The sequence below is a fragment of the Neolamprologus multifasciatus genome, chromosome 11, assembly GCF_963576455.1.
Source record: "Neolamprologus multifasciatus chromosome 11, fNeoMul1.2, whole genome shotgun sequence".
Classification (NCBI taxonomy): Eukaryota; Metazoa; Chordata; class Actinopteri; order Cichliformes; family Cichlidae; genus Neolamprologus; species Neolamprologus multifasciatus.
Genome location: NC_140449.1, coordinates 36,436,189 through 36,462,889, shown reverse-complemented (window position 1 = coordinate 36,462,889; position 26,701 = coordinate 36,436,189). Strand labels below are relative to the sequence as shown.

Genomic DNA, 26,701 nt, shown 5'->3' with positions numbered 1-26,701 from the left:
TCTTTGTGATAAAGTTTTAATTTCAGCCGGCGTGTGAACATTAAACAACATTTTACAGACTTCATTGATTCAACAAGAAAAGCCTTTGATCTGATTTTTGTTTACTGAGTTGAATTTTCTCTCAGACAGGAGAAGAGCAGGTGAGTTTAACCTGGTAGTGGAGCCTCTAGTGGCTGAAAGGAGCATTACAAAAACAAGCTGCTGTGATCCAGCTCCTCTTCAACACGCGATAATGATAATAATAATAATAATAATAATAATAATAATAATGTATACTTTATTGGTACCTTGCTCAGGGGTACCTCAGAGCTATCCCTGCTGGTGTTTGTGTGCATACCTCGACCGACACAGACTCACGGTTCTGCTTCCTGTTTGATCGATCAGTTGATCGAATCACTGATCTGATTCATGAGGTAGGAATAGAGCGAGCGGGGAAAGGCGGATGTTGTGAAGAAAACTCTGGGAGTTTCCCCTGAGCCGGAGCGATTTAAAGGAGCATTCTGCATTTTCCCTCCTGCTGGCTTTCAACAGCGTGAGCAGAGCGCTGTACCTGCAGGGAGGACCTGAGGGTGGCGCTTCACCTGAATTTGGAAGTTCAAAGTTGGCCTGAAACATACATGGCAGTGTGGAATAAAGCGTAATGGCCCTTTAACCTGTTCTTCCGAGGCTGGATGGAGACTCAGTGAGGAAGCTTTGGAATAATGAACAAAACATGGACACGTCTGCTGAGGCTCAATTCCTCCTCATGGATACAGAAACACAGATTATATCTGATTCTGTTATTGATTATCTTTATGTGTGTGTGCTGATCTCTGCTGGACTTTATGTTTTTTTCCTGCGGCTGATGTGATGGACAACAAAGTTATTCTAATGCGTGATGGTGACACCAGACGTTACATGGAAATCAGAGCTGTTCTCAGATGTGTTTGGACTCTGAGGCTCAGGATGATCGTGGCTTCACAGCCAGATGTCGGAGGTGCAGTCTCCGCCGGGGTACCGCAGCTCGTGGGCCAGAGCCGGACCGTCGGGCTCTTTACCAAAATCCACCAGGAAGTCCTCATTCAGGGTCAGACCGCCATCCACAGTGTCCACATTGATCTGCATCATCACCGATCCCTCCCTGAGCACAGACACAGTAACAAGCATGTGCACACACGAGCACCACAGCAGCATCCTGCGAGACGATCAAATAGGTCCAGGTGGACTGAGGTGGAACCCCTGCGGGGTCAAGGGTCGCACCTGATCATGTCGGGGTAAAACTGTTTGTCCCAGCCGCTGTACAGAGACGTGGTCACGTAGAGGCGCCGCCCGTCCAGACTGAGCTGCAGCATCTGAGGACTTCCAGCGATACGCTTCCCCTGAGACGGACACAGGTGAGACACAGAGAACAGGTGGGACGGATGTACAGCATGAGAAACATTTAAATCCATTTATGTCTCTGCAGGTACAGTCTACACCTGTACCCCCTCCTGGGGTTATCGTGTAACCATGGTTACTCTTATCAGGGGCTGAGAAGACTCCGGTTCTTCTACAGAGCGACAGGTGTGCTGCTTCCTGCCTCTCTGCTTTGTGATACCTTTATGATGCAGGGGCGGGGCTGCTGCTGGTTCTCTGGGTCCTCCAGGACTCTGACGGGTCCGTCCCTGACAATGCTTCCTCCCAAGAACACCTGGAAGAGACAGACAGGTAAGCGGCCTTGTGCTAACGATCCACATATTCAGTGACCTCACCCGACAGGGTGATAAAACCACACCTGGCCGACGAGCCGTGGGTTTCTGCGGTCTGTGATGTCATATTGTCTGATGTCACCATGCAGCCAGTTACTGAAGTACAGATAACGGTCATCCAGTGAGATCAGGATGTCTGTGATGAGACCTGCGCAGACAGACAGGTGAGGGGGTCAGACAGGTGAAAGACTGCAATCAAAGGGAAATGACTGCACTCACCTGGCATCTCGGGCAACATCCATCCCTCCACCTTCTTACTAGGAATGCTGATGACCTTCTCCGCGGCCCAGTCCCCCTCCTGAGACACAGAAAGCATGTTAGCTTCAGCATGCTAACACGCTAACAGCTAGCATGCTAGCATCATCTGTCTGAGGTGGGTGGTTCCAGCAGCTGGTGCCGAAGCACAGGTGAGTCGCACCTGTCTAACCTTCAAACCTGCTGAATGTTCACCACAGTTTGCTTTTCCAACTCGTCTTCCTCGTTTATTGCAGAGATCAGCTGATCATCACACACTCACTGCCGTTTTGTAGAATCTGAAGACGGTCGAGTTCAGCGCACAGCCCACGTAGCCCTCAGCGGCGCTCGGCTCATGGAGGAACCGGACCTCCAGGGGAATGGCGCCCTCTTCTCCTAGATCAAGCCTCTGCAGCTTCTTGTGGGTGGTCCAGTCCCAGATATTCAGGGCGCTGCCATAGAGCCCTGCAACACAACAAAGCGTCTCAGCTGATGGATACTCATACTGATAAGGATTACTGGGACCAGAGCTGGGGCCAGAACAGACGGACTGGGAGGAGGTTCAGACTCTTCCTCTTACTCACCTTCTTGGACATGAGCTGGATTAAAACCGTTAACCAGAGCTTTGGGCGCTCCCCACTCGGTGCTGATCATCACATTGTGCCGAGGCTGGTACCAAAAGTCGTAGCCGAACGGCGCCGCATCGCCTCGGTGCTCCCAGTTACTGATGACCTCGAACGTCTCACCATCCAGAAGAACAAAACCACCTGAGTGAAGATGAGGAGTTAAACTCAAAGACCGGCCTGACCCACGGGCTGCTGGAGTCCCATGTGCCTGCGGTGGCGTGCGGGGTTTACGATGTGCTCTAACCTTTGCTGTTACCGGACGGGTCCCCCATGCAGCTGATCATAATCTGACCAGAGCCCAGGCAGTGGCTGGTGTGAGGGTTCGCCAGGCCGCACTTCCAATACAGCTCGATGGGCTCCACCATCTGAAATGCATTTAATACTCATTACACACACACACGCACAGACACACAAACACAGACACACACACACACACGCACAGACACACGCACACACACACTCACAAACACACGCACAGACACACGCACAGACACACAAAGACACACAGACACACACACACACACACACACACACAGACACACGCAGAGACACACACACACACGCACAGACACACGCACAGACACACGCACACACACACACTCACAAACACACGCACAGACACACACACACACACACACACACACACACACACACACGCACAGACACACACACACACACACGCACAGACACACGCACAGACACACGCACAGACACACAAAGACACACAGACACACACACAGACACACACAAACACACACACAGACACACAGACAAACACACACACACACACACACACTCACAAACACACGCACAGACACACACACGCACACACACAAACACACGCACAGACACACACACGCACACACACAAACACACAAACACAAGAATAAATAGATGAAACCAGCCTCTTGGTCATTATTTTGACTCGTTCCATGAAAATGGCACATCTGAGCCCCTCTCACCTCTTGTGGTGTATTTCATCTATTGGGTCACCAAACTTTCTATTTAAACAGCTTTACATACATATTGAAATGTACCCTTTAATACAGTAAAAAAACTGAACTAATTTTGATCTTTTTATGGGAAATAATAGTTTTTTCAACCTAAACATCTATTTGTGCTCTTTTGCTGTTAATATTTCTTTTTTTCAACTTTAATTGTTAATTATTCAATAAAATCACAATTATTCCTGTACCTAACTAACCCTTCAACCCCGTACATGAATGATCCCACCCCCATAAATACAATGGTGCGATCCAGAATTTCATATACATCAGGAAGTGACATCACTGAAGTCTTTTGGACAACAGGACCACAGAGACAGGCAAGTTGCTCCATTCTTTTCCTTTATTTTAGTCATTTATCTTCTGATATTGTGGTCGTCAACCTCAACGACTCAACCCCGTAACATGAAAAAAAGATAGAAAACTGTTACTTATGAAAAAGTTTTTTGTTAGTTCATGAATATTTGGTGAGTTTGAATTTCATGCATGCCATGTGCTCTCTGTCTGGTATTCACTATATTGAGCAGGAGCCAATTTGTGCAAAAATCTCAACCCTGTTATGTTTTTGATTGTAACGGGGTTGTGAGATTGTGATGGGGTCGAGAGTTTGATTTGAGTTATCCAATTATTTGAATCAATTATTATTATATTCAATCACCATTCTTATACTGCATGCATGCTGAATGTGATCTATGTTTCATGTTAAGGGTGGCACCAACAACAGCAGCAGAAAGGCAAAGGAAGTATCGGGATCGCCTGAAAGCTGATCCTGAAAGAAGGGAGAGAAACCTGAACTCATTCCACCCCCACGGGCTGTGACAAAGTGTGGAAGTCTTGAAAGAGGTGTGGAACCGACTCACAAGATGAATTCATGAAACAACCGGCACATTCATGCATATATGCAGACACACACACTGATGCAGACACACACATGCAAAAACACTCGTTAAATCGTTAACTGATTATTATTGTTAGTTCAACCAGTTCATCAAGTTTAATTGTACGCTATCGGAGGTGACTTTTAGCACAACTCATGAGGCTCTCTTATGCCTAGACACACGCACACACGCACACACACACACACACACACACACACACGCGCGCACACACACACACAACGTTACATTGGAGTAATTCACTTTACAATGTTTGTTAGTTGTTGTGCTGTTGTGGTTGTTTTTACTTTAGATCAATAAAACTTGATTCTACTGCAGTTTGTATCTTGTGTCGTTTCTATGGTTACAAAGTGAGATATAATGCTGATGGAAAGCCTGTACATTGAATTTAAACAACTGTTTATATGTAAAGCTGTATTTGTCTCTTCAACCCAGTTATGCTAGTCTCAACCCCGTCACACCTACATTTTCATATATTATTTTCTCAAAATGTTAAAAAAATAATTTAATGTTTGCTGATTTCTGTCTAAAATATTGAGCGCTATCCTACGATCATTGATTTTGATTACAATTCTTAGTTAAACTAAATTTTTGATGAAAAATGACAAGATTGCTTTCACTCAGTTACATTTCAGGATTTAAGAGAGTAAAAATGATTTTATGTAATTTTTCTATGTAAAATTATTGAATTAGTATGGGGGTCATCTAACTAATGTAAACATATTGATTTCTTTAGAAATACATTTTATGATGATATTCAGAGAGCCTGCAAAGTGTCCATAACGGGGTTGAAGAATTACAGTCACTACATCTTGAAAATATGATCAATAATAAAAGAAAACTAATGCCTGAGATGGGAAAATGCATTTTTCTGATAGTTAAATATATCCTTAATGATGTGGGAGATACATATAAATAATACATTTTGGTCCAATTTTAACCAGTTAGTGGAAGGACTCAGAAACAGTCTGAGAGTCTCGGCCCAGAACCGTCCCCTCAGACTCTGGGTCGGGTTAATTCACTTTATTTATATTTAATAAGTGTTCATTTAAGCGTGGTCTATAACGCCGCCCGGCCAAAAGCGCCTTTTCTCGTGGTTTTGTGTTAAAAACATTCAGCATTTAAAGACGTGTGAATGTGTTTAAATGCTGAATGTTTTTACAGAGCAGCTGTGCTTCATCGTCCAGCCTGAACTCTGGATGAACTCCTCCTCCTCCTCGCTCTCTGACAGCAGACCCAAAGGAGTCATCTGTCCAAACTTGAGGGGAGCAGCTGCTCTTGCTAAAGCTCCCCGTGCAGACTGTGATCGCAGGGCGCTGCTGCTGTCTCTGAAAGACCGGACGGCCTCCTGACCTTACATTCCAGTCTTTAGTGCGGCGCCGGCCCGTTACGCGGCTTCACTTTCAGCGGTTTTCTCACGTCCCAGCGCACTGACCCTCCACGGTTGACACGAGGCCGACTGCCATCTTTAACCCCCAGCTCTCATCACAAGCTCTCATCACAGATCCAAGGTCATGCCTGACACACCTGCAGCAGGCCCTCTGCTTCCTCCTAATTGCTGACCTTTGACCTGCTCTCAGGTCAGAGGTCAGCGCGTGGATGTAAGCATGCCCTCAGTCATGGTGCTGTGTGACCATGCGGCCGTGGCATTTGTAAAAGTCGACTACTATGAGGAACGTGTCCATAATCAGTACCAGTGTGTCTGTGTGAAGGCAGCGCCCCCCGGTGCCATGGCGTGCGTACCTTGTGGATTTTGGGCGCTCTGGGATTCGTCCCCACGTCAACCACGTAAATTCGGGACGAGATGAGTGACGGCAGGATCAGGAAGTTTCTCTTCTTGGCGGCGTCGTTGAAGCAGCTGCTGCAGGCGTTCCAGCCGGAGTGATGCAGCTCGTCACGAAGGTTCGGCATCGGCAGCCGGTGGATCACCTGTGAGGGCGTGGGTCAAAGGTCACAATGCACTACAGCACATCGGTTAGCCTGCTCTTAACGTTCCTCTGTGACTGAGGAAGAGGAGGCAGCTGACTGATGTTAGATATGAAAGTAAAGGAGGAGGATCGGCTCTACCTGGCAGTAGGCGGGGGATTTGGGGTTCACGTCCACAGTGGCCAGGTAGTCAGGCTTCAGGATGCCGGTGTTGCGGTATACGCAGGGCAGGTAGATGATCTCCTCCCGAGGACCTTGAAGCAGAAACAGGTGTGAGCTGTGAAGAGGACCTGCTGAGGACCCCAACTCCTCCTAAACATGCGGGGACCGCGACCACGCCACGATGCGGCGTCTAACCCAGACCCGGATCTCAGCCAAACATCTGGATCTCCAGCCTGCAGGAAAGGTCCACAGCTGGGCCAAACAGACCTCCACCCAACCAGGCGCCAGGGCTATCTGCTGAGCGACCTCTGACCCCTGATATCCCGCTGAGGTTTAACAGGTCAGAGTGAATCGGGCTGCTGTGATGCTACCTGTTACTTTTTCAGAAAGCTCAACACCAGCGTCAGGGTGGGCGTGTCATTGTTGGCCCTTTAGGCCCGCCCACGACTAGTTCTCGCTTCAAAACAGAAAGAAGCCTGTGACCTCAGCACAGGTCATGTGACACAAGCAGCAGGCCCCCCCTTTGTGTTACCTGCTGGCTTAAAGTCACGCGCAGCTGATGGGCTCACCCTTCATGGCGTCCAGCGGGCTGCGGTATCCTGGTCCACATCCTGAGCAGCTTGCTGAAAAGTACCAAAGGTCAAAGGTCGTTAAATCCCGTTTCCAAGCAGCTGCACATGAAGAGGATCTCACTGCGACACAACATCGAGACCTTCAGTCTGTCCCATGAGCAGACACCTCTGACCTGTCTGGGGTCAAAGGTTGTGTGGATCATTTTATTTCACTCACTGCTCGTCTGTTTATGGCGTTTTATCTGCGATGGTTACCACGGGCGACGCTCTGCGTTCCTGCTGTTAATGTTTGACCCTCATCTTAGCGCGCGTTACGTGTTGTGTAAATAAAGTTTGGCTCGTTCGTATGAAAGTGTCGTCTCCATAAAGTCGGATATTTTGTATTGTGTTGACAACAGAGGCCCAGGTGTCACTTTAACTGGACACCAGCGAGGACGAAAAGGACCCACAAAAGACAAAGCAGCATGATCACCTACACACAGACACACACGCACAGACACGCGCACACACAGACGCACAGACAAACACACACATGCAGACACGTGCACAGACACACACAGACACACCTGCCTGCAGTTTAAAAGAGCAGCTGCTGTTTTCTTGCTCGTAATCAATGATCGATAATCAGGAGACTCTGAAGAAAGCGTGCTGCTGGATAACGAGTGTGTGTCAGACACAGCTGAGGAAAAACACTTCCTGTGGACTTTCTGTGAGCTGCAGTGAAAACGAGTCTGCAGCGTTTAGGCGACCTCGTGTCCCTCGTGTGCGTGTCCCTCATGTGCGTCCCTCCTCTGCATCCAGTCTGGCTGCTCATTTATCAGCTGTTTGCATCAGCAGGTGCAGCCGAGCTGAGCCGTGAAACACACCTAACCCTAACCTGTGTAACAGTGTTTATGTGGCCACTTGCCACAAATGTCAGTGTAATGGGGAAACAGCGCCCCCCTCTCGGTGTGGCGGGCTGCAGTAATTGCTGCCAGTCTGCCGTAGCCATACGACAGGTGAGCAGTATTGTTCCGCACACGATATAGTTACAGACACATGAAACATGTTTGATCAGCTGATGGGCACCGAGGGTAATCAGTGCTCAGTGGACACATGTCCAACACCAGTTCATGTCCTTTTACTTTGGTTGTTATTGTGTAAAACTGCTAAAGCGGAATGCTGATGGGATGTTTGCCGTAGTGTTTGTGTGCAGAGTGGTGTGTGGCTGTGCACTGATACAACACCGCTGTTTCCACTCAGGAAATAAAGTGGCAACGATCGATCAGAGACTCCTTGTCTTCTTAAAAACACAACGCAGAGTCGAGGAGTCTGTTTGTGCCGAACTGCTGCAGCGGGGCGAAGCAGAAACCGGTTACACCTGCTCCTCCTGGGGGGAGACTAGGTGCGTCCCCCCCCCCAGGAGAGACGCACCTAGTTCACACTGCACGCGAAAGCGCATCAAATCCGACTTTTTTCGACCCTCTGCGACTCATATCCATCATGGTGTGACAGTGTGAACGGCACAAATCCGATATTTTCAAATCCGATCTGGGTCACTTTCGCATGTGGTCCTGAATCTGATACAAATCTGATGTTTTAGAAAGCTGCTGTTTGATGGTCACGTCGCATTAAATCCGTCTTTTATCGACATCGTGAACGCTTCCCGGCCATCCAGTGAAACTGTTGAGAAGACAACGTGAACATTTTATTTGTACTGTATAATCTGCAGATTCTGACAAATCTGCAACTATCCTTTGAAGCACCGCTCCTCTAAAACAGCGATAAGGATCATTATTAGGCCAAATGTAGATAACACAATAACTTTATAACTTAAAGCAAAGTTGAGAAACGTGAAGTCTGAAATCTTTATATTAAGGTCCATCAGTCAAACAATACTGTTGCTCTGGGTCTAAACAGAGCGCGTCGTGTGTGACGTGATGCGGGCGCTTTGAGCGTTTGCTGTCGCATTTTATTTGTAGTGTGAACGAGCAGACAAAAAATCAGATTTGATCAAAAAATCGGAATTGAGCATCAAGACCTGCAGTGTAGCGTAGGAGAAGGAGAAAAGTGGACTCACCCATGTCTGAGCTCCAGTTTGATGTGATCCAGCAGGTCTGGACTCCCTCAGACCAGACCCGCTGTAAAAACACAGGAGGCGGAGTCTCCCTGCTTGAATGTCACAAAAGAGCCAGTCAGAGTGCAGCAGTGGGGGCCACACATTAACCCTGAACAGCCCAGAAACACTGAGCTTCCAGCTGTTTCCCAGGCAACCACAGCGCCGTCCTCCGCTGCGTGCATCGCTGCGTGCATCGCTGCGTGCATCGATCGCTGCGTGCATCGCTGCGTGCATCTCTGCGTGCATCGATCGCTGCGTGCATCCATCGCTGCGTGCATCCATCGCTGCGTGCATCCATCGCTGCGTGCATCGCTGCGTGCATCGCTGCGTGCATCGCTGCGTGCATCGCTGCGTGCATCGCTGCAGCTCTGTGCAAAAAGCCATCATTCTTATTGTTATTAGAATTATAGACTTTCAGCTTCAATTCAAGGCTCTAAAGTTTTCTATGAGACGCTTGAGACAGATTTTTATAAACAGTCGCACAGCTGACTGAAGAACAGGTGAGGTCTGCTCTTCATCACAGAGGAAGCAGGTAACAGACCTGCAGCTGATTCAAAGCATTGAAGCAGGTCTGAGACCTACTGGTGGGAAAAACATCTTCACAGCCTCTAAAACAGAAACGAAGCTGTAGCCAAATCAAGAAACAACAAATCACCAGGAGCAGATGGATATGCTGGAGAGTATTATAACATATTCGAGAACGAACTGACCCCCATACTCTGCAAAGTATATAATTATGCTCTAAATTCAGGAGATATTCAAAGTCATGGTCAGTTCTACATAAAGAGGGGAAAGACTCCATAAATTGTACAAGTTGTCGACCAATAAGTCTCCTGTGTGTGGACTACAAAAGTTTAACATCCATACCAGCCACTAGAATCCAAAACTATATAAAGAAATTAGTGAAACAGACGGGATTCATCAGAGGAAGCCTGAAATCTACCGTCAACAGCAGAAAGAGATGAAATCAATGTTCCTCAGTCTGGATGCAGGAAAGGCGTTCGATCGAGTGGACTGGATATTAACAAACATTGATGACGATGGGATTTGGAGAAACCTTTGTTACATTGATCAACACACTATATAAAGAGCCTAGGTCAAAGGTCAGGGTTAACGGATGCTGTTCTGATCTATTCAAGATAGAAAGGGGTGTGAGACGGGGGCACCCACTGTCACCCATCCTCTCTGCGATTAGGATAGGATAGCTATTTTACTTTTTATTAAAAACCCACTTCTTTCCATCCCAGCACTCATGGAGTGCGACACAGGCATGGCTCGATCTCAGGATATAAGATTAATGAAAATAAATCAGAGGCAATGATGATATCTGGAGAATGGCCTATGCAATTAAATGAAAGGGTTTCCTTTCGCTGGCCTAGACAGGGATTCAGATACCTGGGAATTACACTTACAGCAAAACCTAAGCAACTATATGAAACTAATTATAACAAAGTCATTGGACAAATAAAGAAAGATATATCACGATGGGGTATTCTACCCCTCTCTTTATTTGGAAGGGTGGAAGTGGTGAGGATGAATCTCTTACCCCGACTTTTGTTTTTATTTCAATCATAGCCGGTAAGAGTTCTGGCATCTACCTTCAGTATGTTAAATAAACAAATTTCCACATTCATTTGGTAAAAAAAGACCCAGAATACGACTTAAAACTTTGCTGACCTCAAAAGAAAAGGGGGGACTGGGACTGCCAAATTTTAAATACTGTTCCTGGGCTGCACAGCTAAACGCAGAGGTGGCGTGGATAAGAAATGACCAGGAAACTGGGTTCAGATAGAACAAGGCACAGCTACGAATGTACCGTTATTAACATTACCCTTCAAAAACCTAAAAATAGAGAATGATTGGATAAAACAAGGTGTGGCCAACGATAAGGAAAACATTGGGGGGCAGTGAGGGGCAATATAGAGTGGGACAGTGGCTTTAGTAGACGGACCAATGCAGCCTTTACACAATAAATCAGTTATTTAATGGAACAGAGCTCAAATCATTTTGCCAGCTCCAAGAACAATTCCCACTTCCTCCTAAAGATTTATAGAGATACCTTCAGATAAGTCATTATATCCTAAACCATGAAGAAAGAGACCTGATCAATAAATACTTTAACATTATAGAAAAACATATCCCAACTAAGAAACATGTCTCTCATATTCACAAAAGGCTGATAAATGAGTCAAAATACAGGCCATAATAAAGAGAAATGGGAACTGGAACTAAATATTATTATTACTGATAATGTATGGGAAGAGCTGTGTAAACCTGTCACAAGGGAATAAGTAATCAATTATGGAGAGTTTGACTGGAAGTTTAAAATGAGATGTTTTAATACACCTCTTGTTATCTCCTCATATTGTAAGGAACCCAATGCAGAACTATGTTGGAGAAAATGTGGGAATAGGAGACCATTCGCATATCGTTTGGGACTGTCCAATAATCCAAGGTTTCTGGATAAGAATCAAAGAAGAAATCAAAGAAGTAAATACTCCACTAAACCCAACCATAAACCCAGGGAGATGTACACCTTAGATGAAAAATATATTCTGCGGATACTTTTACTGATAGCTAAGAAAATGATAACTGTGAAATGGAAACAAACCATGCACAGCACAATGGAAACTGAAAAGAGTTCCCACAGTGGAACGAATGACAGCAAGCTTGAAACTGGAGATGAGGATCTTCTACCAGAGATGGGACTGTGTGGCCAGATACTTGAATGAACAAGAACTGTGGAACATGGTAAATCTCTGTAAATCTCCCCTACGACATGTTATTGTATTTATCTTAGTCTGTTTTTCTTTTTCTTAAATGGTCTTATGTCAGAGAATGCTAATATGTTGCCTGTTTGTTTGGTTATCACCACAAAAATTACTAAATAAAATGTTCTAAAAATAAAAGTCAGAAACGGCGTGGAGGACGATCGCAGCTCTACGGCTGAGAGAGTTTACAGCAAGGTGCAAACCTCTGGGTACACTCAGGAAGGACACCTAAAGAGCTGCACAACATCTGAAACTGGGGTGAAGCTGACCTCATGGCTGAGGTCCTGCTCAGGAACCCGAAGCTCCCAGGTGGCGGCAGCAGGGTCAAATCTGCTACTGCGCCCTTCCTGACCCGTTTAAACATGGACGCTCCTCAACGCAGTGCAATCAAAGCTCAGTGAGGTCAGACTAACCCGGGGTCACGACCTGGACACTCTGAGCCAACTATACCCTAAAATCACTTTTGTGAATGCACCTTTGTCTGTGCAGGATACTCATGTCAGGTGTGGAAACACAGTGTGCAGGTCCAGGGCAGTGACCTGGGTGGGAGTATTTTGCAGGGATTCTGTTATCTGGGGAAATATTATGCTTATGTTTATATAAATGTTTATATTTCTTTCTTCTATATTTCTCAGCCTTAAGTGTACGGGCTAATTACCCGAATGTACAGAACGTCTGTCATCCTTCTCTTCTCTTTTTGTTTATATGTATTAAAAGCTCTTAATAAAAAGACATTGTTTATAAAAGTGGTGAGTTTGTAGATCTGGTGTCGGGCAGAATGACTGAAGTCCCGTGGATGTCAGGTGAGCAGGCAGACAGGAAGCTGAAGGAGAGCCGAGTGCGTACGGAGAAGATCACATAAATATGGAGGAGCGCGGTTATGAAGCGCTTTGAAAGGAAGAAGCAGGATCTTGAAATTGATCCTTCTTCTTACCTGAGACTGATGAAGGGACCTGCTCGGCCTGAGTTGTATCATTAACATTCACCAAGAGGCGTGACTAACTCACACCTGCTTAACCTGCAGGTTTATTCCAGCACGCAGAGCGCCGTGAAGACGAGCGAGATACCCGAGAGTGACGCTCTCACACCGGAGAGCAGAGAGCTGCTTTAAACGGGTTCAGGTCAATCTTCAGTAAATCATCATCATCATCTTTATGAGGACCGGGGGGGCAGCTCCCATTCAACTCAAACACTGTGAGGTAAAAGTGTCACAGGAACTTCCTGTTTCATCACGTGCACGTCACTAACAGTATAAGCATTTTGATTTGAAACATCACGGCTGTTTTGGACTCTGATTGGACGCATCCGCTACTTTAATGAAACTAGACACTGAGCAGCCGTGTGGTCTGTAGCACCATGTGACCCTGGCAGAGCTGCCAGGGTCACATGGTGCTACAGGTTTGGCGTGCGGACAGGAGCGACACCTGCCTGACAGCAGGATCTGACAGAAACGCCAGCAGTACAGACGCCGTGAAGCAATTAGATGCCGCTCACCTGGCACATCATCACGGTTAGCGCACCTGAAGTGACCGTCTAACCATCCAGTTACTGGTGACGGTTTACTCAGATTACACGGAGGCCAATACTGAAACAGCTGGAAGAGTTTTTGAAGAAAACTTTATTTCCTGTTTTCTTGCTCCTGTACCAGCACTGATTCGCCAGTCCTGAACAGTGATGTCATGTTTGGCGTGTTACCATGGGGGTCTTTATCGGGTTTATGTCGGTCAGAGGATCTAGTGTCAGTCCTTCCCATCCTCGGATTATCCAGCAGGTTTAATGTCACCTGTTTCAAAGAACTCTCCCGTCTAAGGCGGCGGGCAGTTAGGGTCGCCAACGTTTTAGTTGACATCCTGTATAATGAGCCAAATGTGTTTGTCCCTTATGCTGACCGTTACCTGCCACCCTCCTGCCCTCTGCACCACAAACATCACCTTTACAGACTGAACTCACTCATGATTCATTTGACTTTTCATTTCATCTGCAAGCATTTATTTAATCATTTATTTTAGCTGAATATTGCTGCTGAACATTTTCTGAACTTTGTCCTTAAAGGCCATTTTTCCCTTTACTTGTGTAGCTCTGCAATAACTTGCACTAAAGGTGTTTGAATAACAATAAAGTTTGATTATTGATCAATTCATTCAGAGCTTTGAGGGGAAAGTGTCTCTGAGTGACTTGTTATGAAAGCGTCCTCCTGCACTGTCATTGTCACTGGACTCTGAACCGGCTGCAGCCTGGTCGGTTTCAGCCGCCCGTCGAGCCAACAGCAGGTAAACCTGATAAGATAAGAGTCACACGGCGCTCTGCTGATTTGTGCAGAGTCACGTCAGGCACAACAAAGTTGTTTTCCGAGAGTTATAGAGACGGACTCAGAGGTAGAGATTCTAGTTTTATTACATTATCTAAAGTGTGTACAGCAGCACCAAAACATCATCAGCTTCACGAGGAGTCATAATCAGACGGACACTTCCTGGCCACAAGATCCAGACCAGCCAATCGGCTCCCAGGACTCCATTGTTCATCAGAGGAGAACCAGCATTCACCTTGCGTTTCTCGCTTTAGGGTTGGCGTGATCGCCTGAGTGGGATTACTGCGACCACCCACGATCATGCCCAAACTCCACTCATGCTCTGAACACGGGTGGAGTTTTTGGTATGATCGAGGCGGAGCTCCACTTCTGCTTTAATGACTGAACCGTTTGATCACATTAGAAAACACGCCCACTTAACAAACCGTTTCGGTTTGTTAGCACAGTGTCAGTTTTCCTGGAGGATCAGATTGGCCCGAGTCGACCTGGACGAACTTCTGGAGAGGTTTTTAACCATGAGACAGACCTTACTATGAGAGCAGATGGAGATGGATCCTGATTGGCTGGTCTGGAAACAAATCTGACCGTAAATACAAAAACATGATATGAGCGGTGACTCGGCCGCTCCACGATCCCTTTCTGTGTAAAACTCCAACATGTCTGTCAGAAAAGCACCTTCAAGGTTCATTCATTACCAAAAATAACAAAGAAGCAAAAATGTTCCCCTCTGTCCGCATGGTTCACACGAGCGGGGTGCAGTTCCCCCGTCGTCCACTAGACGGTGCTCAAAAGAAACTGAGAACGCAACGATCAAGGAGCCGTTTCCACCGTTGTTCCCCGGTTCGCCCCCAACCCCCCAGTGCCTGTAATGTTAGCACACAGCTGCAATTGCTTACAGTCGATACCTTGACAGGTGTGCCCTCACCAACAGAAGGCTCCGCCCCCAGACCGTCCCCCTGTAGTGTTAAGAGATGGTGCAAAGTCAAGCTTGTGGACCTCCACCTAGTTCAGCTTTCCTCCTTCCTGCTGCCCTCTTCGCCGTTGGCCTCGGCCCGGCTCTTCACTGTTATCTTCCACTCGTCCCCAACCTCCTCGCCAATCACTATCCTGGTCTCCCTTCTCTCCTTGCTCACCTCCTTCCTATCCTCTTCTGTCTCCTTGCCCTCTTCTTCACTGTCCTCCTCTATTGTTTTAACCTCCTGTTTCTCCTCACTGTTCTTCCCGTCTTCCTCCTCATCTCCCACCATCTGCTCCTCTGTCCTACCTTTCTCCTTAGCTTCCTTCCCTTCCTCCTCCATCTCCTCCTCTGTCCTACCTTTCTCCTCAGCTTCCTTCCCTTCCTCCTCCATCTCCTCCTCTGTCCTACCTTTCTCCTCAGCTTCCTTCCCTTCCTCCTCCATCTCCTCCTCTGTCCTACCTTTCTCCTCAGCTTCCTTCCCTTCCTCCTCCATCTCCTCCTCTGTCCTACCTTTCTCCTTAGCTTCCTTCCCTTCCTCCTCCATCTCCTCCTCTGTCCTACCTTTCTCCTCAGCTTCCTTCCCTTCCTCCTCCATCTCCTCCTCTGTCCTACCTTTCTCCTCAGCTTCCTTCCCTTCCTCCTCCATCGGCTCTCTTTGTTCCGGCTCCTTCCCCGTCTCTTCCCTGTCCTCTTTCTTCTCTTCATCTTTTTTGTCCTCCTGATTCTCTTCTGATGTCTCTTCTTTCACAGCTTGTTCCTCCTCCTCTGAGTCCTCTTCATCCTCCAGTTCCAGCAGATCTGGAGACTCTGTCTCTGAAGCTTCAGCACCAAGCAGGATCTCAGTCAGCATTGTCAGTAGCTCGGACTGAATCCCGCCTCTTTTATCAGCTGTTGTTCTGTTGTCCAATTCCACGTTGTCCTCTTTGGGCCCCACCAGGAGACCCGTCAGGTCAAACGACTTCTTCCAAAGCTGTGGGACTTTATTCAGGTGTGTCAGAGCCTCGACCAACCAGTCAAATAACACCTGACCCACATTTGCTTGGAGGGACTGGGGTGATGTCTCCTTGATCTCCACTGGATTCCTGGCAGTGAACTCTGACCAGCGTGACAGCAGGAAGCGCTGCAGCACCGGCTTCATGCAGATCTCCAGCGGCTGCAGACAGAAGGAGCACCCACCAGGGATGACCGCTGGCAGAGTCTCTGAGCTGCTGATGGAGGTGAGGAAATGATCTCCCAGGTGCTCCCGATGCCGGTCCAGGACCAGCATCGCCTTACTATGCTGAGCCGGGCCGGTGCGCAGCCACACCTTATTAATCCAGAGGTCCAACGCTTCCTCGACCGACAGCCCTTCTGAACTGGCCTCCAGCAAAATGAACTCTGGCAGGTCTCTTTCATTGAGCTTCCTGTTTCCCAGCACCAGAGCAGGTAGCATGGTGCCGTCAGCCAGCACCGTCAGGTACACGGTGAGCAGAGGCAAAGACCCTGTGAATTCCAAGGCCTCTGAGCGGCGAGACTTCTCCTGAACCAATCTCAAGTCCACAAAGATGCAAAGCTCATCCATCGCGGCAACGGTGCTCTTTGTCAGCTCGTGGGCCTGGATGATCTTCTGGGTAAACTCCCTGAAGGTCTTTACTTTGGCTTCCAAAAAACGTGGCAGGATGCGATCCAGTGTCGCAGCCCTGCCAGAACTCTGCACACCGAGTCGGTGCTTCAGCATGAAGTTCACTGCCCAGTCGTAAGAGATGCGGAAGGAGTCACTAAAGCCTCCTTTCTTCTTGAGGGTGGAAGCTTTCTGGAAGAGGTTGCTCTCTGTGATAGGAAGCTGCTGTTCACGCATGGATAGCACCCAGGCCACCATACGATCCGCACCATTGGTTTGGACCTTCTGCTCATGCTCAGTTTCCTTTAGACGCTTCCGGGCGTCTTTCAGCCAGGATCGGATAAGCGGAGCCTCGGTTGCAAAGACGCGAGCGGCCTGGCGGAGTCCATCACAGAGAGCGGACAGGGCAATCCTCAGCTGACGGGCGGTCAGGAAATCCTCTTTAGAGGCAGGTGCAATGTCCGGTGGTTGGGCATGGCCGTTTGCTGTTGATGGCATATGAAACTCTGGATGTTTCACATCTTTGATAAAGTCTTCCTTAACCTCTTCAGTTTCTTCAGCGTCATCCAGGTCGTCCAGTCTCTCATCATCAGAAAAGTCCAGGTCCTCCACAGGGCCCATCGTCTCGTCCACGCTGTCCAAAACCTCGTCCACCTCAATCGCTCCACTGCAGCAAAGACAAACTTTTATTAGTAGTTCACATCAAATAATCAAAGATTTAACTGTGTGGATCAACACATACCTTATTCTGTCTTTGAGAAACCCAACTTTGATTGATCCTGTAAAAAGAAAAAGCTCTTTGAAATTCACAGCATAAAACAGCTCCTTTCAGAGTTACCGAGTGAAATACTGACCTTTGTTTAGAGACGACAAGCCGTGATATTCCCAGAAGCAGCTTGGCTGTTTGCACAGGTTGGCTTTGCAGACGATGCAGCCATACACGCTCTCGTGGCGGATGTTCTTCAAGTTGCAGTTCTTGCACCTCTTGGACACGTTACTGATCTTCGTCATCCTGTGCCTTTGTTTGACTGGCTCCTCTGCAACCTCGTTCCTTGTCACGCGCGACGTTGCAATCTCCATTGTCTCGAAGTATTTCTGGGCACACTTGGCGAGCTGATTGCCCAAACGCTTGCGGAAGTTTACCTGAGTAAAAAGACCATCCTGTACCCAGGCGGGAGGGTTCTCTTTGCGGCTCTCACGCAGCACGATGAAGGCGTTGACGATGCTCAGGTTGATCAGGAACCAGAAAAGGCTGCGCCAATGACGGTCCTGAGGGACCCCTCCCAGCGGGTTGCACGCCAGCAGCTGCTTGCATATGTCGACACCCCGCATGTTCTCCTGCAACAAGCGGAAGGCCATGGGGCGGTTGATGGGGTCCAGTCCACCTACCTTGGTTTGAGACCTTCTCCAAACAGTATCTGGCTCATTTGGAGTTGCATTTGTTGATAGACACCCCATTTCCTTGGTGTCCCTCCAGCGAGTGGCTAGCAGGGGGCCAAACTGTCTTTGTAGGAAGTCCCCTGGTTTCTCTAGCTTGCCCTCCTCCCACAGCTCCCTGGGTAGGATGGAGCTGGGAGGAGGGAAGGAGCTGGAGGCATAAATGCCCTGATCCAGAAGCTTCTGCATAAGTGGAACAGACGTGAGCGAGTTAGCAAGGTAGAGCTGGTGGTGTTTTCCCTCCAGACCGTTCACCAGTTCCGGCACTACGGTGAAGCCTGGATCCTGACCCGACTTAACCCCCATCTGTATGAAGAGACGGTGGCAGTAACCAGACTTGGAGTCGCAGAGCAGCCAGACCTGAGGTTGAGTCTTCGGGTTGCCTTTGGTTCGGCTGCTGCCCTCTTCCAGGCTGGGCAGCAGCGCCCGGTCGATGGTTAGGCAGCAGTTCGGCCGGTAGGCGTTCCACATGGCTTTGCTCAGGATTTCCAGCATCGGCCTGAAGATGTGTATCGAATCGCTGGGATTGCTGGTGCCACGGTACTCGTCTGTGGCGAAGCTGCCCATGCGGATGTTAGTGGCGATCTGCTTGAAGCGTTTAAAGCTCATTGCTCGATAGAAAGTGTAGCTGTTGTCATAGTGACTCCAGGACCAGTAGTGCGACGGGTCGGGAAGGTTTTGGATGCCCATCAGAATAACCAGGCCGATGAAACCTTTGATCTCGTGGGTGGTGACAGGAAGCCAGTCAAGGCAGGTGTTGCTGAGGAAACGGCAAGTTTTGGCGTGGGCGTTGGTCTCATTGGTGATCAGCTCGACGAGTGCTGCCGGGAAGACCAGGCTGAAGTAGTCGATGGCGTCGCTGCTCTTGGACAGGAAGTGGTGAGGGCCGCTGTTCTGCGTGAAGGGGCGGATGGAAGAGTAGGCATCATTAACCCCTGCTGGCTGTTTCCAACCATCTGCTGACTTCCAGGAGGGGTCAGGAAAGTCCTTGTTCTGGTCTAGATCCCTTCTTTTTGAAGATCGTGGCTCCTCACTGTGGCAGAACTGGATGTCCGGTTCAACATAGGCTGGAACAAAACACAAAAAGAGGCTGGATCAACTACATTTCAGCAACTTAATCTGATTCTTTGGGATTAACCTAGCCACACCGACCTGACAGGTTCGGAGACGCCCTGTCTTTAGAAGAGAAGTCTAAAAAAAAATCACATTTAAGTGACATCTTTATACCATTGTACGTGCGTCAGCAGGTTGGCCGAGACGCCGCCATCACTAAAAAAATAAATTCAGCGTCCATCTATATCACAATCCTGACATCAGCATGACCTAGGCTATTTCCGAGTATGCGCACTTGTGTATGCTTGATAGCTGACGGGTGATTGAGGCTCACTAGAGTCGGCGAGAACTCCTCGCTGACTTTTGCTGCTCAGGTTAAACATGATGCCGTGGCGATCGTGGCTCAAGAGTTGGGAGTTCGTCTTGTAATCGGAAGGTTGCCGGTTTGAGCCCCGGCTAGGACAGTATCGGTCGTTGTGTCCTTGGGCAAGACACTTCACCCGTTGCCTACTGGTGGTGGTCCGAGGGCCCGGTGGCGCCAGTGTTCGGCAGCCTCGCCTCTGTCAGTGCGCCCCAGGGTGGCTGTGGCTACAATGTAGCTGCCATCGCCAGTGTGTGAATGTGTGGATGACTGGATGTGTGAAGCGCTTTTGGGTCCTTAGGGACTAGAAAAGCGCTATACAAATACAGACCATTTCCCCAAATGATATATAAGTCACTTAGATAAATGTTAATGTTTGTATTTGTTCCTGAGTAAATCGGTTCGGCTGAGATTAAAGTTCAGCTTCATAACTGCACCGTTTTATTGTAAAGCCTTACTCAGAGCTGTCAGTATGAATCTCACCGTCATATCCCCTGATGTAAAACGTGCTGTTCTTATTTAAACAGCTGACTCTGAATCAAATCTAATATTAAAAATATTTTAACATTTTCACCGGGAACAAACGCAGTGTGTTAATATGTGGAGATCCTGAAGGATCCGACATTACTGCAGCTGTGGGCTGTAAGCTTCGAGTGATTACTAAAATAAAAGCGTTCTAACATCTCTCCTGTTTCTATTAGATGAAGCGTGTTTCTGTCATGTAGTGATTGTGTTTAACTGTATGAAGGTTATGAAACCGATCATGTGTAAAAGCGAATTTTGCCAAATTGCTTATCTGGAGCTGCGATGTCATCACCCACACTGTTGTTCCAATGGTAGAACGATCGCGCTGCGTTATCAGGAAGACCGCCAGATTCCCGTGTGAACGAAATATGGACGAGCAAGAACGCGAGTGCAGACTTGTGTACTTGAGTGTTGAGAAACAGCACTCTGCCTGTTCTGCACCATATGGAAAAGATATTTATAAATCTTATAAAGTTTGTATCTGTCTTGTGTGAAACTTGTATGAAAAACATACAAGAGTAAAAACAGATATAAGATCCCTTGAAAAATTATATAATGAAACTTGTATGTTTTGGATACTTACTAAAACAATATATGAAAGTAATGAGAAAGTGGCCACTTTCATGAGTAAATCATATAAGTTTTTACTATTTCTTTTCCATATGGGGCTGCTCACTGCTGAAAACACTGAATCACAGCACGATTATTCCCTGATGACTGCAACTGCACGCTTCATCTGTGAACAGTTCAACATTAGAGTCTCCACAGCTGCAGAGCAGAGCCTGGATCAGTTAAACGCTTTGGAGTAAATTAAGTGAAATCTTATTCTAATTAAAAAACATTGAAAAGGTTAAACGATACACGTGCATCAAGAAAACATGCATGACTGGGAGCAGCAGCTCCGTGTTGTTCAGGGAGTCAGAGGCAGAGTGGGGCGAGTGGGGCGAGTGGAGAGAGTGGGGAGAGTGGGGAGAGTGGAGAGAGTGGGGAGAGTGGAGAGAGTAGAGAGAGTGGGGAGAGTGGGGAGAGTGGAGAGAGTAGAGAGAGTGGGGAGAGTGGGGAGAGTGGAGAGAGTAGAGAGAGTGGGGAGAGTGGGGCGAGTGGGGAGAGTGGGGCGAGTGGGGCGAGTGGGGCGAGTGGGGAGAGTGGGGAGAGTGGGGAGAGTGGAGAGAGTGGGGAGAGTGGGGCGAGTGGGGAGAGTGGAGAGAGTGGAGAGAGTGGGGCGAGTGGGGCGAGTGGGGAGAGTGGGGAGAGTGGAGAGAGTAGAGAGAGTGGGGAGAGTGGGGAGAGTGGAGAGAGTAGAGAGAGTGGGGAGAGTGGGGAGAGTGGAGAGAGTAGAGAGAGTGGGGAGAGTGGAGAGAGTGGGGAGAGTGGAGAGAGTGGAGCGAGTGGGGCGAGTGGGGCGAGTGGAGAGAGTAGAGAGAGTGGGGAGAGTGGGGAGAGTGGGGCGAGTGGAGAGAGTGGAGAGAGTGGGGAGAGTGGGGAGAGTGGAGAGAGTGGGGAGAGTGGGGAGAGTGGAGAGAGTGGGGAGAGTGGGGAGAGTGGGGAGAGTGGAGAGAGTGGGGAGAGTGGGGAGAGTGGAGAGAGTGGAGAGAGTGGGGAGAGTGGGGAGAGTGGGGCGAGTGGGGAGAGTGGAGAGAGTGGGGAGAGTGGGGAGAGTGGAGAGAGTAGAGAGAGTAGAGAGAGTGGGGAGAGTGGGGCGAGTGGAGAGAGTGGGGAGAGTGGGGAGAGTGGGGAGAGTGGAGAGAGTGGGGAGAGTGGAGAGAGTGGAGCGAGTGGGGCGAGTGGAGAGAGTAGAGAGAGTGGGGAGAGTGGGGCGAGTGGGGCGAGTGGAGAGAGTAGAGAGAGTGGGGAGAGTGGGGAGAGTGGGGCGAGTGGAGAGAGTGGGGAGAGTGGAGAGAGTGGAGCGAGTGGGGCGAGTGGGGCGAGTGGAGAGAGTAGAGAGAGTGGGGAGAGTGGGGAGAGTGGGGCGAGTGGAGAGAGTGGGGAGAGTGGAGAGAGTGGAGCGAGTGGGGCGAGTGGGGCGAGTGGAGAGAGTAGAGAGAGTGGGGAGAGTGGGGAGAGTGGGGCGAGTGGAGAGAGTGGAGAGAGTGGGGAGAGTGGAGAGAGTGGGGAGAGTGGAGAGAGTGGGGCGAGTGGGGAGAGTGGAGAGAGTGGGGAGAGTGGAGAGAGTGGAGAGAGTGGGGAGAGTGGAGAGAGTAGAGAGAGTGGAGAGAGTGGGGAGAGTGGGGAGAGTGGAGAGAGTGGGGCGAGTGGAGAGAGTGGAGAGAGTGGGGAGAGTGGAGAGAGTGGGGCGAGTGGGGAGAGAGTGGAGAGTGGGGAGAGTGGAGAGAGTGGGGAGAGTGGGGAGAGTGGAGAGAGTGGGGAGAGTGGGGAGAGTAGAGAGAGTGGGGAGAGTGGAGAGAGTAGGGAGAGTGGGGAGAGTGGGGAGAGTGGGGCGAGTGGAGAGAGTGGGGAGAGTGGGGCGAGTGGAGAGAGTGGGGAGAGTGGGGAGAGTGGGGAGAGTGGAGAGAGTGGGGAGAGTGGAGAGAGTGGGGAGAGTGGGGAGAGTGGAGAGAGTGGGGCGAGTGGGGAGAGTGGGGAGAGTGGGGAGAGTAGAGAGAGTGGGGAGAGTGGAGAGAGTGGGGAGAGTGGGGAGAGTGGAGAGAGTGGGGAGAGTGGGGCGAGTGGGGCGAGTGGAGAGAGTGGAGAGAGTGGGGAGAGTGGGGAGAGTGGAGAGAGTGGGGAGAGTGGGGAGAGTGGAGAGAGTGGGGAGAGTGGGGAGAGTGGGGAGAGTGGAGAGAGTGGGGAGAGTGGGGAGAGTGGAGAGAGTGGAGAGAGTGGGGAGAGTGGGGAGAGTGGGGCGAGTGGGGAGAGTGGAGAGAGTGGGGCGAGTGGAGAGAGTGGGGAGAGTGGGGCGAGTGGAGAGAGTGGAGAGAGTGGGGAGAGTGGGGAGAGTGGGGCGAGTGGGGAGAGTGGAGAGAGTGGGGAGAGTGGGGAGAGTGGGGAGAGTGGAGAGAGTAGGGAGAGTGGGGAGAGTGGAGAGAGTAGAGAGAGTGGGGCGAGTGGGGCGAGTGGGGAGAGTGGGGCCAGTGGAGAGAGTGGGGCGAGTGGGGCGAGTGGAGAGAGTGGAGAGAGTGGAGAGAGTGGGGAGAGTGGGGAGAGTGGAGAGAGTGGGGAGAGTGGAGAGAGTGGGGAGAGTGGAGAGAGTGGGGAGAGTGGGGAGAGTAGAGAGAGTGGGGAGAGTGGGGAGAGTGGGGAGAGTGGAGAGAGTGGAGAGAGTGGGGCGAGTGGGGAGAGTGGAGAGAGTGGGGAGAGTGGGGCGAGTGGGGAGAGTGGAGAGAGTGGGAGAGTGGGGAGAGTGGGGAGAGTGGAGAGAGTAGAGAGAGTGGAGAGAGTGGAGAGAGTGGGGAGAGTGGGGAGAGTGGGGACGTTTAATCAACCGGAGGAGCAGAAACTGGCTGAACCATCAACCAAGGAATCAAAAATCCAGGCTTTGTATTTCCAGCTGAATCACTTCTCATAACTTCCTGAAACGGAGAAAATCCAGATGTTCTGGCTGCACTGTGCAGACAAAAGCCTGCGCACTATTTTTCATACAGGAGCAGCTGCGAGGCCGAGGTTAGTTTGTTCACTGCAAAACTTTCACCCTGATGTGACTGACGAGCAGAATGCAAACAACGGACCGGAGCCTTCAGACTCCAGGAAGTGCCCAAGTAAACATCTGCAGCCCGAGAGGACAGATCTTAACTGCTTCACGGCTGGATGAGTGGATAAGCCTGGAATTTTCCATGTTGCACAAACTTTAAACAGCGATTGTTAGGCTGAGTACACCTCAACCCCTCCCCCGCTGTTCCCCCGGTTGCACAAGTGTGATTTAAGAGGAAAACAGAGAGACCTCTGTGAACGCCAAGAACGCGTCGACCTTTCAGCTTCAGAGACGTCAGCTGATTTCCCCCGAACATCAGCTGCACTTTATCCTCATCAGGGTGTTTGTGCTACTCTGCAGCTGTGGAGACGCTAACGTTACACATGAAGAAACCTCAGGTTGACACGTTATTAGCTCCAAGTACACAAGTGTACATGCACACGCATGTGGTGTGTGGATGTTGTGTGGCTGTTGTGTACATGTGTGCACATTGTGTGTGTGTTGAGCTGCCCTTTGTTTTAAACGAGCAGCTGAAGCAGCCTGTTTGGGTGTAGCAGCGATCGTTGCTGTAGATTGTGTTGTTATGGGCGTAGTTTGTGTTGTTATGGGCGTAGTTGTGGTGGTGCGGTCTTACTCCTGATCCTGCAGGTGGCGCTGTGATGCTCCGAGTTCATCAGCAGGTGATTGGCCATCAGGTCAGCTGTCTGAGATCTGAACTCACACCTGAGGCACTGCAGGTGGAACGGGCTGAGCGGTGAGGAAGAGAAGAAGAAAATGAGGAGGCGGAGCTTCATCGGCAGCGCGAGGACCAACCTGATCAGATCAATGAGGTTCTCACCATGGAGGAGGCAGCCGGTGCAGGGGGACGGCTTTGTCTTTGGAGCGCGGGACGTGGTGGCTGCGGATAAACGATCAGCATCCATAAATCCAGATTACTGCTGAAGAATACTCCTGCAGTACTCGGATTACTTACTTGATCATGTGAGCGGCGTAGGCGCGGGAGCAGCAGCTGCTGTAGGGGCACAGCAGGCAGTGCACGTGAGTCGGGTAGTGGGCGGAGAAATCGGAGGCGTCGGTCCCGCACTCCAAACACACCAACCTGTCGTCATCACCTGACCTCCTGCAGGAGGAGGGGAGACACACCTGAATCATGTGACATCAACACAAGAGGAGGGGCCTAACATCGACGTCACCCGTCACCGCCAGCCTCACCTGTTGCCATGGATTCGACGGCCGCCCAGCTTCTTGGTCGGGGACCGCGGTAATTTTGATGCCGTGGGGTTCTTCTGGATCAGAGACCTCTGTGGCTCCATCTTGATGTTGATTGGCTGGATGAGGGAGGCGGGGTTCTGGAGGAGGCGGCTTCCTCCTGATGTCACCAAGGGCCTCATCTTGCCGTAGGTCCTGATGGTCACCTGAAGACACACGGACCAGTGATGCCACCTGTTTGGAGTAAGACATTTAAATCAAGACGGAGGCGCTGACCTTTGACCCCGGCGGCAGGCCCTCCAGCTGAGGCGGGCGGCGGAAGCTGCGGTGGTTCTCCAGTTTGTGCTGCATCTTGTCTTTGAGGAAGACGAACTGCAGACGACACCTGTTACAGTGGAAGGCCTGGTTTACCTGGGAACAGAGAATTTCAAATTAAAAGACCCGCCCACTTCCACTGCAGGACGTCTACGCCTGGCGCCTGTTCGTCTACGCCTGGCGCCTGTTCGTCTACGCCTGGCGCCTGTTCGTCTACGCCTGGCGCCTGTTCGTCTACGCCTGGCGCCTGTTCGTCTACGCCTGGTGCCTGTTTGCCTACACCTGGTCTCTGTTCGTCTACACCTGGTCTCTGTTCGTCTACGCCTGGTCTCTGTTCGTCTACGCCTGGTCTCTGTTCGTCTACACCTGGCGCTTGTTCGTCTACACCTGGCGCTTGTTCGTCTACACCTGGCGTTTGTTTGCCTACACCTGGTGCCTGTTTGCCTACACCTGGTGCCTGTTTGCCTACGCCTGGTCTCTGTTCGTCTACGCCTGGTCTCTGTTCGTCTACGCCTGGTCTCTGTTCGTCTACACCTGGCGCTTGTTCGTCTACACCTGGCGTTTGTTTGTCTACACCTGGCGCTTGTTCGTCTACACCTGGCGCTTGTTCGTCTACACCTGGCGCCTGTTCGTCTACGCCTGGCGCCTGTTCGTCTACGCCTGGCGCCTGTTCGTCTACGCCTGGCGCCTGTTCGTCTACGCCTGGTGCCTGTTTGCCTACACCTGGTCTCTGTTCGTCTACGCCTGGTCTCTGTTCGTCTACACCTGGCGCTTGTTCGTCTACACCTGGCGTTTGTTTGTCTACACCTGGCGCTTGTTCGTCTACGCCTGGCGCTTGTTCGTCTACACCTGGCGTCTGTTCGTCTACGCCTGGTCTCTGTTCGTCTACGCCTGGCGTTTGTTCGTCTACACCTGGTGCGTGTGCTCACCTGGCGTTTGTGCTCACCTGGTGCTTGAGCAGGTGCTGCCGGTAGCTGACGGGATTTCTGGTCACTTTCAGACAGAAAATACAGAGCAGGAAGCACGAGTCTCTGTGGAAGCTGGCGAAGTGCTGCAGGACGTCCGAGTAGAAGGACGAGCGATACGAACACACCTGCGAGGTCGGAACAGCTGAGGTAAGAATCAGACCTGACCTAGGACGGGCCGTAGGTGGGGAGGGGCGGGTCACTCACCTGGCAGACGTAAGGCATCTCACCCGGTTTGTGGTTGGACTTCATGTGGTTTAAGAAGAGCGGCTCGCTTTCAAACGCCCACTCACAGATACGACACATACCTGAGACAGACAGGTGAC

The 26,701-nt window shown here is 49.9% G+C and overlaps 2 protein-coding genes across 8 annotated transcripts in view; both read right to left on the bottom strand.

Moving 5' to 3' along the window:
* Window positions 1–2: 2 nt before the first annotated feature.
* Window positions 3–9,331, bottom strand: selenbp1 (selenium binding protein 1). Of its 4 annotated transcripts, none has more exons than XM_085177207.1 (12): window positions 9,207–9,331; window positions 7,145–7,198; window positions 6,555–6,667; window positions 6,231–6,416; window positions 2,832–2,952; window positions 2,546–2,728; window positions 2,245–2,426; window positions 1,947–2,022; window positions 1,754–1,875; window positions 1,577–1,669; window positions 1,240–1,358; window positions 3–1,120 (listed from the first exon to the last, which is right to left on the bottom strand). In XM_085177207.1, exons 1-12 carry the CDS (start codon window positions 9,208–9,210, stop codon window positions 958–960), a joined length of 1,416 nt encoding a protein of 471 aa, XP_085033333.1. In that variant the 5' UTR covers window positions 9,211–9,331; the 3' UTR covers window positions 3–957. The 4 variants fall into 4 exon arrangements, with proteins under 4 accessions (XP_085033333.1, XP_085033332.1, XP_085033334.1 ...); XM_085177206.1 differs by having other exon boundaries at window positions 1,947–2,025; window positions 9,207–9,329; XM_085177208.1 differs by lacking the exon at window positions 9,207–9,331 and adding an exon at window positions 7,714–9,176 and having other exon boundaries at window positions 1,947–2,025.
* A 5,061-nt stretch (window positions 9,332–14,392) lies between these two features.
* pogzb (pogo transposable element derived with ZNF domain b) overlaps window positions 14,393–26,701 on the bottom strand; it is an 18,773-nt gene continuing 6,464 nt past the window's right edge. For all 4 annotated transcript variants that reach the window (XM_085177714.1, XM_085177713.1, XM_085177716.1 and 1 more), the window contains 10 exons: window positions 26,583–26,683; window positions 26,357–26,503; window positions 25,372–25,506; window positions 25,099–25,301; window positions 24,860–25,006; window positions 24,725–24,784; window positions 24,521–24,633; window positions 17,737–19,386; window positions 17,625–17,661; window positions 14,393–17,549 (listed from right to left, as the gene is read on the bottom strand). In XM_085177714.1, coding sequence (XP_085033840.1) covers window positions 15,332–17,549; window positions 17,625–17,661; window positions 17,737–19,386; window positions 24,521–24,633; window positions 24,725–24,784; window positions 24,860–25,006; window positions 25,099–25,301; window positions 25,372–25,506; window positions 26,357–26,503; window positions 26,583–26,683 — 4,811 coding nt within the window. In that variant the 3' untranslated portion in view covers window positions 14,393–15,331. The remainder of the gene's footprint in view (window positions 17,550–17,624; window positions 17,662–17,736; window positions 19,387–24,520; window positions 24,634–24,724; window positions 24,785–24,859; window positions 25,007–25,098; window positions 25,302–25,371; window positions 25,507–26,356; window positions 26,504–26,582; window positions 26,684–26,701) is intronic.

Coding starts and splice junctions, on each gene's coding strand:
- selenbp1 (XM_085177206.1), bottom strand. Junction 6,668..7,144: donor CCCGCTGGACGCCATGAAGG/GTGAGCCCATCA, acceptor TTCTGCTTCAAG/GTCCTCGGGAGGAGATCATC. Junction 2,729..2,831: donor CCCGTCCGGTAACAGCAAAG/GTTAGAGCACAT, acceptor ATCTTCACTCAG/GTGGTTTTGTTCTTCTGGAT.